Genomic DNA, 14,711 nt, shown 5'->3' with positions numbered 1-14,711 from the left:
GCCGGTCACGTGCAGCGGGCGGGGCCGCCCAGGGCGGGCGCAGCCCTCCCGCCCCGCTCGGCGGTCCCGTCCTATCCTGGCGGCGGCACGGAGGGAGCGCGGTGGTCGCTGCCGATGGAGGCGGGAGCCGGCGCTGAGGCGGAGCCGTTGTTGCCCCCGCGGAGCTGGCGAACGGGACGGGGGCTCTGGCGGGCCGGTAGCGGTGCCCGCTCCGCCGCCGAGGACGGTGAGTGCCGCGGGGCGGGCGGTGCCGGCGTGCCCCGGGCCCGGCGCCGCGGGCTTGGCGGGCGGCGCTGAGGGAGGCGGTGAGGCGGGCGGCGGCGCTCTCGCCTTTTCCTAAAAGCTTGCCCTCTCCCGGGTGCGGGGAGCGGGTCGGGCGGGCCGGGCCCCGGGGAAGGAAACCCCTCAGCCTGCCCAGAGGCCGGGGCTCGGCGGGGTTCTGCCGCCCCGCCGGCGTTTCGGTGGCGGCTGCTCCCAGCAGCTCCGCCTGGGACGGCTCTGCGGGACCAGCTGCGGCCGCCCTGGCTGGTTGAACACACTGAGCCGCTATCACTGACCTTAGGTGCGAACCTTGCGCTGCTTCAGCCCGAGACTTGATTTTGTTGTTGTTGTTTTAAAATTTTTATTTTTTTAAGGTGCTGACAAGGTTTTTTTGTCTAACTCAGTACATGTTAGAGGCCTGACTTCTCAATTCCGCCGGGAAAGGCTCCTTTGGAGACCTCAGGTTCTCTGTTTTCAGGGTATCACATCACTTAAGTGAACCTTCTCTTTTTGTTGCCTGTTTGTTCGATGTCAAAAGTGCAGCGGGGTCTGAGAGAGATCCTGCACGCCCAAACTGAGCAGTGCTTTAATCATCGCTTGTGACTAAGTGTCACTTGTTGTGATTAAGAGTTGCAGAATAAATTGGTTTTCCTCGGTAGCATGCATGGAAAATGTGGGTTTAAAAAAAATAAACCCTGAAATTGCTAAAGTAAACATTTCTTAGTAATTTCCTTGTTTTACTTTTATATTAAGAGCAGTTGCTTAGATTCTGCCCTTTCAAAATAGTTGGGATTAACGCTAGGCTTGTGTTGTGTGCTCCAAGAATCTAAAGCTTTTGCTGTCCTTGCTATCCTTTTAACTTTAAAAATCTTTATTTATATCTCACTGATGTGTCATGTCTTGAAAAAGCTCTTTATTGTATGAGCCTAGCTTGTCTCCTGTTTATGCTCAGTCTTTCTTGCGCAGTGGTTCATATCAGAATCAGTACAAAACTGTGTTGTTGCTTATGCTCAGATAAATGGTGACATTTAAAAACCGTTTGCAATCTTTGTAGAAAATTGATGCCGCTGAATCATGTGGAACTTAAAATCGTCTGGGGCTCAGATCAATGGTGTTTCTGGTGTTGCTTGATGTCTGGAGAACGTTCTGCTAGCACTGGGACTGACTTGTTTCTCACTGTATCCCGTGCTGTGATTGCCGTCTCCTGGGAGGAGATGGTACGGAGTGCTCCTTGGGTCTCTTCCCCTCTGTGGGAAGGTTACATTAGCACGTATTTTTCGTATCTCTAGCCCCCTCAGCTTTCTCTCTCTCCTTCCCCCCCCTGCCCCCCCCTCCACTTCCCCCCCCCCCCCCTTCCTCATTTTGGCCTTAACTGCCTTTGTCTCTCTTGTTGGCTTAATTGCCAGGTTAGTTACTCAAATGTCCTAATTCAAGTGAACGCAGGTGATTGCCCTTCATTCTTTATGTATATATCTTCATATGAACTTCTTAGTAATGGGTTTTGAAATGTTGCATAGTAACTGATTTGGTGATATTTATTTCACTTTGTGTACTTTCACCCCTTTCTATGTCTTGAACTCTGATCTGTTTGGTATGGTAATAATAACTCTCAGGACAAATTAAAAAAGGACTTAATTTTGTTCTTATCTGACTGGAGATTTCTGTTGGTTTTGGACAGAATGAGATCAACCTAAAGCTCAGTACCTTTATTAAACGAAAGTAAAAATGCCTAGAATACTAGTGTCTGATTTTTTCAGCTTCACTTGGCTGTACACTTTGTCAAAGAATAATTTGATTGAAGCTCCATTACGATGCGTGTTACTTAAGGCTTGTCTCTGTATAGAAATATTCTAGTCTTGTGATAGCTATTTACCTACTAGTGTAATCTAGCTACTTAAGCTAAATGTAAGAGAGAACACTTCCGCAAAATACAGAAAGATGCATGATATGTTTGAGATTATTATTTATTTAATTTAATGCACGATGCTGCTGACAGAGCAAACTTGGCAGGAGCTGTCTCTTTCCTTTTTGTGTGTGTACAGTGCCCTTTATCATAGAATCATAGAATCATTGAGGTTGGAAAAGACCTCTAAGATCATCAAGTCCAACCGTCAACCCAACACCACCACCCACTAAACCATGTCCCTAAGTGCCTCGTCTACTCATCTTTTAAATACCTCCAGGGATGGGGACTCAACCACTTCCCTGGGCAGCCTGTTCCAATGTTTCACCACTCTTTCAGTCAAGAAATTTTTCCTTACATCCAATCTAAACCTCCCCTGGCGCAACTTGAGGCCATTTCCTCTTGTCCTATCGCTTGTTACTTGGGAGAAGAGACCAACACCCACCTCGCTACAACCTCCTTTCAGGTAGTTGTAGAGAGCGATGAGGTCTCCCCTCAGCCTCCTTTTCTCCAGGCTAAACAACCCCAGTTCCCTCAGCCGCTCCTCAGAAGACTTGTTCTCCAGACCCCTCACCAGCCTCGTTGCCCTTCTCTGGACACGCTCCAGCACCTCGATGTCCTTCTTGTAGTGAGGGGCCCAAAACTGAACACAATATTGGAGGTGCGGCCTCACCAGTGCCGAGTACAGGGGCACGATCACTTCCCTACTCCTGCTGGCCACACTATTTCTGATACAGGCCAGGATGCCATTGGCCTTCTTGGCCGCCTGGGCACACTGCCGGCTCATGTTCAGCCAGCTGTCGACCAGCACCCCCAGGTCCTTTTCCGACAGGCAGCTTTCCAGCCACTCTTCCCCAAGCCTGTAGCGCTGCATGGGGTTGTTGTGGCCGAAGTGCAGGACCCGGCACTTGGCCTTGTTGAACCTCATACAATTGGTCTGGGCCCATCGATCCAGCCTGCCCAGGTCCCTCTGCAGAGCCTTCCTACCCTCAAGCAGGTCAACTCTCCCGCCCAACTTGGTGTTGTCTGCAAACTTACTGAAGGTGCACTTGATCCCCTCATCCAGATCATTGATAAAGATATTGAACAAGACGGGCCCCAGTACTGAGCCCTGGGGAACACCGCTCGTGACCGGCCGCCAACGGGATTTAACCCCATTCACCACAACTCTCTGGGCCCGGCCGTCCAGCCAGTTTTTGACCCAGCGCAGAGTACACCTGTCTAAGCCGTGAGCCGCCAGCTTCTCGAGGAGAATGCTGTGGGAGACGGTGTCAAAGGCCTTACTGAAGTCCAGGTAGACCACATCCACAGCCTTTCCCTCATCCACTAGGCGGGTCACCTGATCATAGAAGGAGATCAGGTTGGTCAAGCAGGACCTGCCTCTCATGAATCTGTGCTGGCTGGGCCTGATCCCCTGGTTGTCCCGCTCATGCCTTGTGAGCGCCCTCAAGATGAACCGCTCCATAATCCTCCCCGGCACCGAGGTCAGGCTGACAGGCCTGTAGTTCCCCGGATCCTCCTTCCGGCCCTTCTTGTAGATGGGCGTCACATTGGCAAGCCTCCAGTCCTCCGGGACCTCCCCCGTTAACCAGGACTGCTGATAAAGGATGGAGAGCGGCTTGGCGAGCATCTCCGCCAGCTCCCTCAGTACTCTCGGGCGGATCCCATCCGGCCCCATAGACTTGTGAGCGTCCAGGTGGCGTAGCAGGTCATTGACTGCTTCCTCTTGGATTATGGGGGGTTCATCCTGCTCGCCGTCCCTGTCTTCCAGCTCGGGGGGCCGAGTACCCTGAGGATAACTGGTCTGCCTGTTAAAGACTGAGGCAAAGAAGGCATTGAGTACCTCAGCCTTTTCCTCATCCTCGGTGACAGTGTTCCCCCCCGCATCCAATAAGGGATGGAGATTCTCCTTGGCTCTCTTCTTGTCATTAATATATTTGTAAAAACTTTTTTTGTTGTCTTTAACGACAGCGGCCAGATTGCGTTCTAGCTGGGCTTTTGCCTTTCTCACTTCTTTGCACAACCTAACGAGATCCCTGTACTCTTCTTGAGTTGCCTGCCCCTTCTTCCACGAGAACCACGGTTGTGGAGCTTCTGTTAACTGCTAAGTAAGCTGTAGGCTTTATCCAAAATACGGCAAATGATTCTCATTTCTTTTTAACTTCGTAGGTACCGGAGCTGATAATAACCTTTATATAAACCAAGCCATAGTATTTATTGAAGACGCAATCCAGGTAAATATAACTCGTTTGTTAGCTATTATGCTTCCCATGCTGGATATTTGTCACACATTCTGCTAGCTTTTAAATTTTTATGTGTTCAGGCAACTTCCACATAACATCGTGTTGATTTACAAAGCAAAATCGGAATTTCTAATTCCTGTGGTATGCAAGTTTCAGTGAACTTCTGCCTAGGAGGAACATGTTTTTCCACACAATGAAATAGATAGTGTCTTCTCTTCAGGGTTGTCAAAAGAGATGCTGGTTTGTGGGGTGGTTTTCGGTTTTGGGTTTGTGTGGTGGTTTTTTTTTTTGTTGTTAGTTTGTTTTTTTGAGAGTGACTGGCCTTACTGCTAAGAGAAACTATCTGAGCAAACCCTGTAATTTGCCTCTAAGTCTGACTACTTGCATAGCTTAAGAGCTGGTAGAGTTAAGGCTAGCTTCCAGCGAGAAGCTGGAACTCTTTTGCTTCAACTGAACTTGGTGCCTTTGAAAGTCTTCATTCTCTCTTTGTCTCTCCTTTACTGGCCATTACTGCATATTCCTAGATCCTGTTATCTCCCAGTTATTAGCTGCAGGCAGTGGGAATGCTGGAGCACTCGTGCAGTTCTTGAGTTCTCTTGCTGCATTCAGATAGCTTTTGGTTGGGAGATTTCTGGGGATCAGATATATTTAAGGTGTGCACACCTTTCTGGAAGCAGATACTTGTCAGCAGAGGCAGCGTAACAGCAGTCCAGGAGCAGCTGCTGAGGAGGGGCTGAGCAGATTTCGGCAAGAGCAGGCCTGTTCTGAAGAATCACAGATACTTCCTTGAACTTAAAGCATGTTTTGTTTAAAGACCTAGGTTGAGGTCTCTTATATTCAGAATTAAAATGTTTGCATCTTATGGCTTTTTGGAAGCGAAAGACAAAAGAAGATCCATGAATGGAATGAATGCTAGAAAGGTAAACTAAGTGGGTGGACCATTTTGGCAAGTAAATAGAATAGGCACTGAATTATTACAGATGCTGTTATTTGTAATGATGATAATGCTTGCTTCAGATGACTGCCACAGTTTCATTATCTGAGCAACTGTGTGGTCTTTAGATTAGGAAAACTTCATTAAAAACTTTTCCGTTGCACGTGTGTAGGCTACAGCTATGGTCATTGGTGACTGACACTTTAATAATTAATAACTTGTACAATAATTTCTTTATCTTATTGTGAAACTGGAATTGTCGCGAGACTTGAGCTTTGTTGATTAGAACTTGGTTTATTGTGGTAACTTGATCTTTGTCTTTGAGACAGACTGAATGTAATGTTTGAATTACCCTTTTTGCTTTCTGCCTTCAGTATCGATCTATAAATCACCGTGTGGACTCCAAATCCCTGTGGCTTTATCGATGGTACTATTCAAGAACATGTCAGTGGTAAGAACTTGGTATTCTTTTTGCTTTTTCATTTAGGAGTAAGTCTTTATAAAAATTATTCTTCATCTCTCTTTTGTTAAATAATTAGTTAATTGTGCTTTTAGCCCTATAAGAACTTACTGTAGGAAGCAAGTGGATTGACTACATGTGAACATGATAGAAGTGGAAAGCAACAAGATATATGAAAGTGTGGTCACGTAGATGGCTCTTCGCAACAGCCATAGGACTGTTGCATGAATGGACTATTGGCATGATTTACAGCACTGTGTGTTAGAGGTTTCCAACTGTCTATTTCTAAACATATTAAATAGTAGCAAGATTGTTTGCTGATGTTAGTTTCAAAAGAATACCACCTGAGGTTATTTGGTGTGGTCAGCAGTTACATTATTCTAATGCAGGCAACAGCATGCTAATCAAGTGCTGCGTTGTGATCTAACCCATTTGTGTTAAATATGATATTATAAAGCTTTGTTTACTTTGAAGAAAATTGCTTTACTGTAAGTATTTTGTTATTCTTTTGACTCATTTTGTGGGTTCGGTGTTTTTTTGGGGTTTGTGTGGGTTTTTTTTGTTGTGGTTTTTTTTAATTTCATCTCTATCCAAACAGGATTTTGAGTTTAACCATTACTATAATCCTGGCTTTGGCTTTCATTGAAAAGCCTTCTTCGCTTACCATCACGTCAGACGTACGATACCGCCTTCCTGCATGGAATCCTCCATGTGGCCTAACAGAAAGCATTGAGCTGCTTTGCTTTCTTGTGTTCATGGTTGATGTATCCGTGAAGGTGAGCATCACATTCACCTGGTATTGAATGCAATACTAAGTTTGTTGGGCAGCTCAGTAGGTGTAGTCAGTGTGGCTTTTCTCCATTTTATATTTTGGGAGAAATGTCTTAGAACTGTTATTCAAATCTTGAATTTTCATGGTGAGATTGCTTTGCTATATTAAAGCCTTACTTTCAGGAGAAATTAGAAAGTGCATATTTTCTGAATTAGTAAAATTATTGCTTTTTATTTTTTAACCTAAGAAATATAAACCCCTGTTTGTGTGGAATAAGTGAAATAAACTTTGCTAAGCATACAGTGATTTTAGCTTAGCTGCTTGTATTAGGCTATAAAAATTGGGGTATATAATAATCAAATGTATGCCAGTTCATTTAAACAAAGCAAAATAAAAATAATTAGAAACTGAACTTTTCTTGGGACATTTGTTTCTGGAAAAATCTCTTTTTATGGTTATTAAATGGACATTTTTCTTGCATTCAAAGGATTCCTCTCACACAGCCTGTGTACACCTCTCACATCTACTGACCTTTTATTTAGTTCTTGTAGAAAAATTCTCTGATCAGTGTATTTTTGTCCGGATTTCAGGAAGCTCCTTATGAGCACTGATGTAAAACTACAAATACTTGGAAAACAATTGGTGCTGACTTGTTAGGGTATTGGAATTTATTATTAAAATAAGTTGCTTGTTTGGTTTTTTTTTTCCCCTCCCCAGAGTTACTTAATTGGATGGGAAGAATTTTGGAAAAATAAATGGCTGATGGCTTATATACTGACATTAATTGTTTCCCTTACTGATTGGATTGTATCGCTGAGTTTTTTCTGCACAGAGGTAAGAACTGCTTTCTGCAGAAACAATCAGCAACTTAGTTGTGGAGAGTGGCAGAGGAGAAGAACCTGCAAAGGTTCCGCAGGGCCTATGTGATATATTGGAGAATTAAGGGGGGAGGGGGAGATGGTTCATTTTTGGTCTTGGATAGCTGGATAATACGCTGAAACACAGGAGATGTCTGGTGTAATACAGCTTTTCGAGAGATTCTGTTTGATTCTTAATATAAGATGCGAGTTCATCGGTAAAATTAAATAGAGCTTTGTTGTTATAGTCTGTCAACTTTCAGATTATAGAGAAAACTCTGGTTGCATAGCACCAATTTTGTCATACAGTTGGAGAATTATGTTCTTAACTTGATTCAATGGCAGAGTCTCTGTAGTGATGTCTAAGTAAAAGGTAATTGTATATCTTAACAACTGCTTTCTAAGATGAAGCTGTGTCGTGTTCAAAACAATGGTGTCCTGAGAGGAAGGTCAGTTTTATGAAACGGTTCTAAAAGTGCCCTCCTTTATGTAACAATGCAATCTCCCAATTGGTTTTCTCTGCCGTGACATAAATTTGCATGAAATTAGTTGTTTGCTTACAATCATCGTTAAGAAAATACTAATGTGGTAAAAATGCTGGGAAGTGAATGAGGCAGAAATCTTGAATTTTGCTTCTTGTCTAAGTTCTTGTGTCAAAGCCATTATCTGTTGCCTTCAGATAACTTTCAAACCTATTTCAAATTACTGTCTGTATTAGTCAGGATTAGGTTGGATGCAGTTGCTACTATTAGTAACCCACTGTTTAGTTGTTCATGCTTCAGTGGTCATAGTTGACCACTGGTCACCATTGACCAGGATGTGATGTAGTATCAACGAGATAATCTTAAAATGTTGAAAGAATGTGTCACTTAAGCTTATAAGCATCTAACTATAAGAAAAGTGCATATGTCCTTTTCATAGTCAAGCCAAATAAATATAATGTGGCTGAAAGAAGTTAATTATCTGGGATGAAGGTTGTGCTTACAACATGGGGAGTGTGTCCTGGAAAGAAGTGATTGTAAAATCTTTAGGTGTGATAGTGGACAAGTAGTTTGAACAGGAGCCTCCCTTACAAAGCAGTGGCAGAAGGAGCAGTTTAACTGCTGGGATGTATGCACAAGGGAATCGCGAGGAAGAAAGTGATTTTTTTGGCTGTTGTGTGTGGCCCTGAGAAGACTGGTCCTAAAATGCAGGATGCTGAAATACTTGAAGTAGCTGATAAGTCACAGAAATAACTTGAAGGCTGGCAAGTGTCTTGGATGCAAGAATCAAACAGCTTAATTGCTTTAGTGTATGTTAAGGAAAAGAAAGGCAATCACCTGTTTGAGTCTTGTCAGAGGCAGAGATTGTTGAGTAATAAGCAGGCCCTTTAATTATAAAAAGAAAAAAAAAAAAGGCTGAAAATTGAAATCAAGTACTTATTTTCAAAACGTGTGTCTGTTTATTGAAAGTGGCTGGCTATTACTTCCTCTTTTGAAATGGACCTTGGCAGAAAATATGAAAATGCCATCTCTTGACCTGCTTGTTATGTCTGCTGAGCAGTAAAGTTAGATTGTTTATAATTAGTGGCCTGATGAGGCTATTAAAATGTCAATGTGCATTTTTAAAGCAATCTCTCATTCTTTTAATGAAGCACCCATAAGTATAAAATCTCTTTTGTGTGTTTTGTGACTTCAGTGGGACAGATTCAGCTTCTGAGCACAGCCTTTTTATGTTACACTGTTGACTTTGTTGATATGTGTATCAGTGTTCTTTGACAAACTTGTATTAAAAATAGTTGGGGTGCTAGTCTTACGGGAACTCAGTATCTGATCCATTGGTTTTTGCAGAATGTGAGAATAAGAAGAATTCTTCGTCCTTTCTTTCTCCTTCAGAATTCTTCTATGATGAAGAAAACATTAAAAAGTATCAACAGCACATTGCCTGAAATGGCAAGGTAGGTAATAGCATGGAAAACATCCTTTCACAGCAAGCATGTAGTTACCCTTAGTATTCTGGCGTGTGACATCTGAGTAGCTTCCTTCTTGACGGTCTAGCTAAGTGGCTGGTGAGATCAGGCAGCAATGGATGGAGGTTGTGTTAACTTTTTGATTCCTTTAGTCTGTAAAATTTCTCTAGAATGCCTATGATGTGACTCTGTATGTGACAGATAAGGTTTTTGATGCTAGCTGAGTGGGGTTTTTTAGTTCTGTGTATGTTACATACATCCCTTTTGTAAGGGAAGAACTGAGGCATCATCTGGGCAAAGGTCTATGCCATGTTTCTCCAAGGTAGCATCTCAGAAGTATGGGTAGACACACACGTACTTGTCTTCCGGTCGTGAGTGCCACGCAAGATATCTCTTTCTTTACAATGTCAGAGCGGTTTACTTCAGCTTTTTCATTTCTAAATGTTTTTAGCAATATATGTGTTAAATTTTACTGTCATTAGAAATGTTGAACTGGAAACCCCACTGGTGAAATCGTAACCAGACAGCACGATGCTTTTTGAAAGATCTCTTCCTGCGACATGGGTCGTGTATGTGTACAGCTTATAGAACTCACTGTCCTTGCCTCTTACTTTTTAACAAGTCCCACAAGAATCAAAGGTGTATGCAAGCCAAGATGCTGTATTTTGATCGGAGGGTGTAAATACGGTCCTAACTTTAGAAAAACAAGTGTTAGAATCTCATTGACCTCACAACTGTCTAAGCTTGTGCTGAGGAGTCATGAACAAGTGTGATTCTTATTCTGAATCAAAACTTAGATCATCTTCTGCTATCTTCATATAGCTTCTTAAAAATACCCCTGGTTTTCTTTATGTGGCATTTTTAGCAAAGGATATTAAGAATAAGATAAAATTGGTATTAATGTGTATGATCTGTTTTCTTTCCAACAGTGTTGTTCTACTACTAGCTGTTCATCTGTCTCTCTTTACCATGTTTGCCATGCTGCTGTTTGCTCGAACAAAGGTAACCAGTTATATTTATGCTGTGGTCGATCTTGGTGTTTTTTTACTTTGCTTGCATAGCTGCTGCTTGTCTAGTTTTATAATCAAACTAGTGAAACTTTTTTTTTCCCCTGAAAAGGTCATGTTACCTTGTCAAACTTACTGGGATGAGTTTAAAGTCAATTTAGAGAGATGTAATGTGTGCATAGTATCCATGTATAGTGCTGTTTATGTAAGCGTGCACTAGAAGGCCCCTCAGAATAGTGTTAGAATCTCCTTATCCTTTAATGAAGATTTTTTTTTTCCAGACTGCACTTTGTTTCTTAAGTGATTACGCTCCTTCCTACTCCACAGCTGAAATCTTTCACTCTTGCTGTAAGCTGTGGCATGTTATTTTATTAGTCTAGCTCCGCTGCTCAGAGCGAGGTTAGATGGTTCCATTCTAAAATGTGGTTGACATCTTTATGATCCTGCATATTACTGGTATTGATGCCATTATCACAGGTGAGAAATTTAAGGTCTGTTTATACAAGAGGCTTCCTTATACAATTCTCCAATTTGATCCTTCAAGTTACTTTCTCTGCTTTTGTTGAAACCTTCTATGCTGTTCTGTGTCCAAAGCTCTTAAGCTTTTCACTTTTTTGTTTATATTATCACTCATTTCTTTTTTTTCTTTTCCTTATCTAGCTTTTTGCTAAGGTTAGTTTCCTCTATGTGTTCTTATCTTCCAATACTGGTATCCCTGGCCATGCCTTGGTAGGTTCTTGCCTGCATTTCTCCAATGTTTTGGTTTCTGATCTCTTTGTTTTTTCCTCTGTGGGTTTGTTGGGTTTTTTTTTTCCCTCTCTTCCTACTTCCAAAAAGCAAATTTGAAGTTTTGTGGTTAAAATAACTTTTGTGTTTCAGTGCTCTTGGTATGTTCCCTCTCCTGAAGTTCCCGTATCTTAATGTTTCATACTCAGATTTATTTTTTTTTTGTCCTTACTTTTTAAGGCCTTCCATAAATATGTTCCTATGAGTACAAAGATTTGTTGCATACTTCTCCCAGTAATTTTAGTCCTCTCCTTAATCTCAGGTTTGCACCTTCATTCCTACTGCAATTTGCACTTAAGCCTGCCTCTAGTCTTCCTTATGATCAGCAAATTTCTTGAATTCCCGTGTTATAGAATTTCTGGAATTAGAAGCAGAGCTCTATTTTTTCCCCTTAGTTTAGTTGCATGCTGTATCTTTGTATTATCTCTGTATGTCATGTTTAATTTCAGTTATGAGCTTTCCCGGCAGATGGGAATATAACTTATATACCCGAACCAGTCAATTTTGTGTACATTTAGGTGAAAAATAAAAAATTAGAGAGCAGTCTTTCCTTTTTTGATTTGCTAGTCTAATACCCATGCAAAGTAATTGTATCTAACAAGGCAAAATACTGAAAGCAAGTTCTAAAAATACAGTTATTAATGAAATTCACGCCCCTAGATTTTTTCATTGTCTTGTGTATATCCTCTAGAGGTACATTTTTCCAGTCTTTGCAGCAGATTCAGGGGCTATTTGTTCTGTATTGCCTGATTCATGTTTGTATTGTTTGCACTCTGCATCTTTTTTAGCTGTCTCTACTTGAACTTGGGGGGAAAAAAAAAAAATGTGGATGATCCAAGATCAGTCTCCCAGTGTGTTTTTGCTGAACATTTTGATACCATCAGAGCTTAAGCAGATCATCTGACGTTTCCACTGAGTCACAAAATAATTTTGATGACTTTAGTTGCCAAAGTATTTGCCAATATTTTTTGGGTGCTGTAGCACTGATCTCTCCACCCCCCCACACCCCAATGTTTAAGCTCTATGTGATGTTTTCACTGATACTGTACATAGCATTTTGAATCTTCATCTTTTCAAAATAGAACAGTTGCATGTTTTCCACCTGCCCAACAACTTCTGTAATGTGCGCTAATGCTGGTTATAGCATATTGCTTTATATTGTGTGCCCTTATTTGTGTAAATATTTATTTCCTCTAAAATCAGGTAAGGACTATCCTTGCACTCATACTTTAAGTACATCTTCACATACGTTATTGAAAAGAGACCTAAAACTTGTCTGGCTGTGTTCTGTGTAGATCTTGCTGTAATTAAACAGAAGCCCCTGAATATGTAAGGGGATAACTGGAGAAAGGGGGAAACGTTCCAAGTAATGGTAGTAACTTTTGTGCAAATAACTAATTCAGAAGATGTTAAGTTTTCTATTCAGAAAGGAGAAGTGGGAGACACATTTCACGCTCAGTGAGTACGCTAGTAGAGCTGTAGGCGTTTGGGAGGAGCTCATAATCTATAGGCAAGGATCTTTTGTAACATGGCAGTCACTGAGGCAGCTGTTCATTACTGAGGAGGCTGCAGGGTCACCCAGATGTTGCCATCCTTGTTTTGTTTCTGTTCTTCAGTATAGACAAGATCTATTTTAACTTTGTCCTCAAATTGTATTATACTCTTGGACAAGTCCTGGAGAGTAGTCCTAGAGTATACAATTCGGGGTGATTAGGTTTCCATCTACGCTGAGGTACAGCATGCTGTAGCAACAAAGCAAGTAGCTTCTATTCTACACTAATTTTTATAATGCAAGTTGACACTGAAGATGGTATTAGTCTGTTTGTGATTATTTTTTTTTTAATATCATGTTTAGGGAGTCCTTTTAGCTCCAATACACTAATATCTCTTGCAGGCTAAGAGGTGATGCTTTTTATATCAATCAAGGGTGGCTTCAGATTCCTATATTGTCTGTTTGTGACATTATTGTTCTTCCTGGGTCTGAGGTGTTAGCTAGACATAACTTCTATATTGAGCCTCCTGTGTCTGTCTTAGCTTGCTGTTCTTCTTTATGTTTTTAATGGCTGTTAATAAGTGAAATGATTGCACTGTATTCCTACACGTTGTCCTAGTTTTTGTGCTTGTCTTGTGCTTTTTTTCACGGGGTGGATTTGATTGTGCAAGAAATTGATTAATTTTTTTAATCTTTTTTAAAAAATTTTTTCTCCCTCCCTTGGTAAGACGGTCTTAGTGATTCTTCAGTGTTTCCCTAACAATGAACATCTCTTTGACTAGGATGGCCAGCAGGATAAGGAGTGGGTGGGGTATTTCCGGAATTTGCCAGATTCACTGACATCACTGCTGGTCCTGCTAACTACTGCAAATAATCCTGATGGTGAGCAATCTTCCAGAAATAACTCATCTCTCTTTTCAAAGAACAAGAGAGTAAGATTATCTTCAGACTACTATAGCCATTGTTTCAGCTGATAGTTCTTAGTACAGCCAGAGGAAGGTTCTGTAGATTTTTCATGCCTTTAGTAACTTGATTCTTGCCTTTCCTTTGGTGTAATTGTATATGCATCTCTGACGTGGAGCTATATAAGAGCTTTTACCAATTGCCAAAATTTGATAGAGGTCTCCAGTTTTCGTCTTAAGCATTAAATTCCTATTTCCTTTTTTGTTAAATCTGACACAGTGATGCTTCCTGCTTATTCTAAGAATCGAGCATATTCAATCTTCTTCATACTCTTCACTGTATTAGGTAAGTTACCTCTTGTCTTCAGTAATTTAAATGCACTTTAACTTTGACACTTGTGCATATCAGCTACAGAGTGTTTTATTTTTCTAGGAAAGTTTAATCATAAATTTCTCCTTCTTGTGTTTCTTCTGATTACTGTGTAGTATCTTTCAAGATAATTTTAATGGAAGGCACTATGAATGGTTTGTTCTTTTTCAGTAACATATCATAGGGGAATGGATACATTACAGTATATTCAAACATTAAAAACATTTTGGAAATCAAACACAAGAAAACTAATCCTTTTAAAATCTTACATGTGACTTACTGTATACATTGAAACTTCTTTGAGAAACAGAAATATATTTCAGTAATTCTCACTGCCTCTTTTTCTCCAATAGGCAACTTGTTTCTGATGAACTTGCTTACAGCAATAATATACAACCAGTTTCGAGGATACCTTTTGGTGCGTAAAGCATTCCTAATTTTTATGTTCTACCGTAACTGTAAAACTGCCAAGCCCTGAGTATTACAAGTTTCAACTCTGTATTAAAGCAGTATGCCCATCCGGGTTGTAGATACGGTTTTAAAATACTAAAGGTTCTTTGATATAGATATTTTTCCCCTTATATGCTGTTGTAGCTTGATCCTCTTCCGTGACAAAATTACCTGCTTGTATACTTCCATGTATGCTGTGGATCTGCAACTTTGACTATTATAGGGGGGAAAAAAAAAAATCCAACTATTATAAAACTGAACAAGGACAAGTGGACAAGTAACTTAAACTTGGTCTCTGTGAAGAAAACCTACTGTACTATTTAAAT

At 41.2% G+C, this 14,711-nt stretch overlaps 1 protein-coding gene across 1 annotated transcript in view; it reads left to right on the top strand.

Moving 5' to 3' along the window:
* Positions 1-63: 63 nt before the first annotated feature.
* The window catches only part of TPCN2 (two pore segment channel 2), a 34,702-nt gene continuing 20,054 nt past the window's right edge, over positions 64-14,711 (top strand). The window contains exons 1-10 of the mRNA XM_076343801.1: positions 64-226; positions 4,334-4,398; positions 5,716-5,792; positions 6,400-6,577; positions 7,291-7,407; positions 9,260-9,366; positions 10,308-10,380; positions 13,446-13,545; positions 13,846-13,911; positions 14,289-14,353. Coding sequence (XP_076199916.1) covers positions 115-226; positions 4,334-4,398; positions 5,716-5,792; positions 6,400-6,577; positions 7,291-7,407; positions 9,260-9,366; positions 10,308-10,380; positions 13,446-13,545; positions 13,846-13,911; positions 14,289-14,353 — 960 coding nt within the window. The 5' untranslated portion in view covers positions 64-114. The remainder of the gene's footprint in view (positions 227-4,333; positions 4,399-5,715; positions 5,793-6,399; positions 6,578-7,290; positions 7,408-9,259; positions 9,367-10,307; positions 10,381-13,445; positions 13,546-13,845; positions 13,912-14,288; positions 14,354-14,711) is intronic.

The sequence above is a fragment of the Aptenodytes patagonicus genome, chromosome 7 (assembly GCF_965638725.1).
Source record: "Aptenodytes patagonicus chromosome 7, bAptPat1.pri.cur, whole genome shotgun sequence".
Taxonomy (NCBI): domain Eukaryota; kingdom Metazoa; phylum Chordata; class Aves; order Sphenisciformes; family Spheniscidae; genus Aptenodytes; species Aptenodytes patagonicus.
Note: the sequence above shows the minus strand (reverse complement) of the source record. Positions and strands in the feature narration are given on the sequence as shown.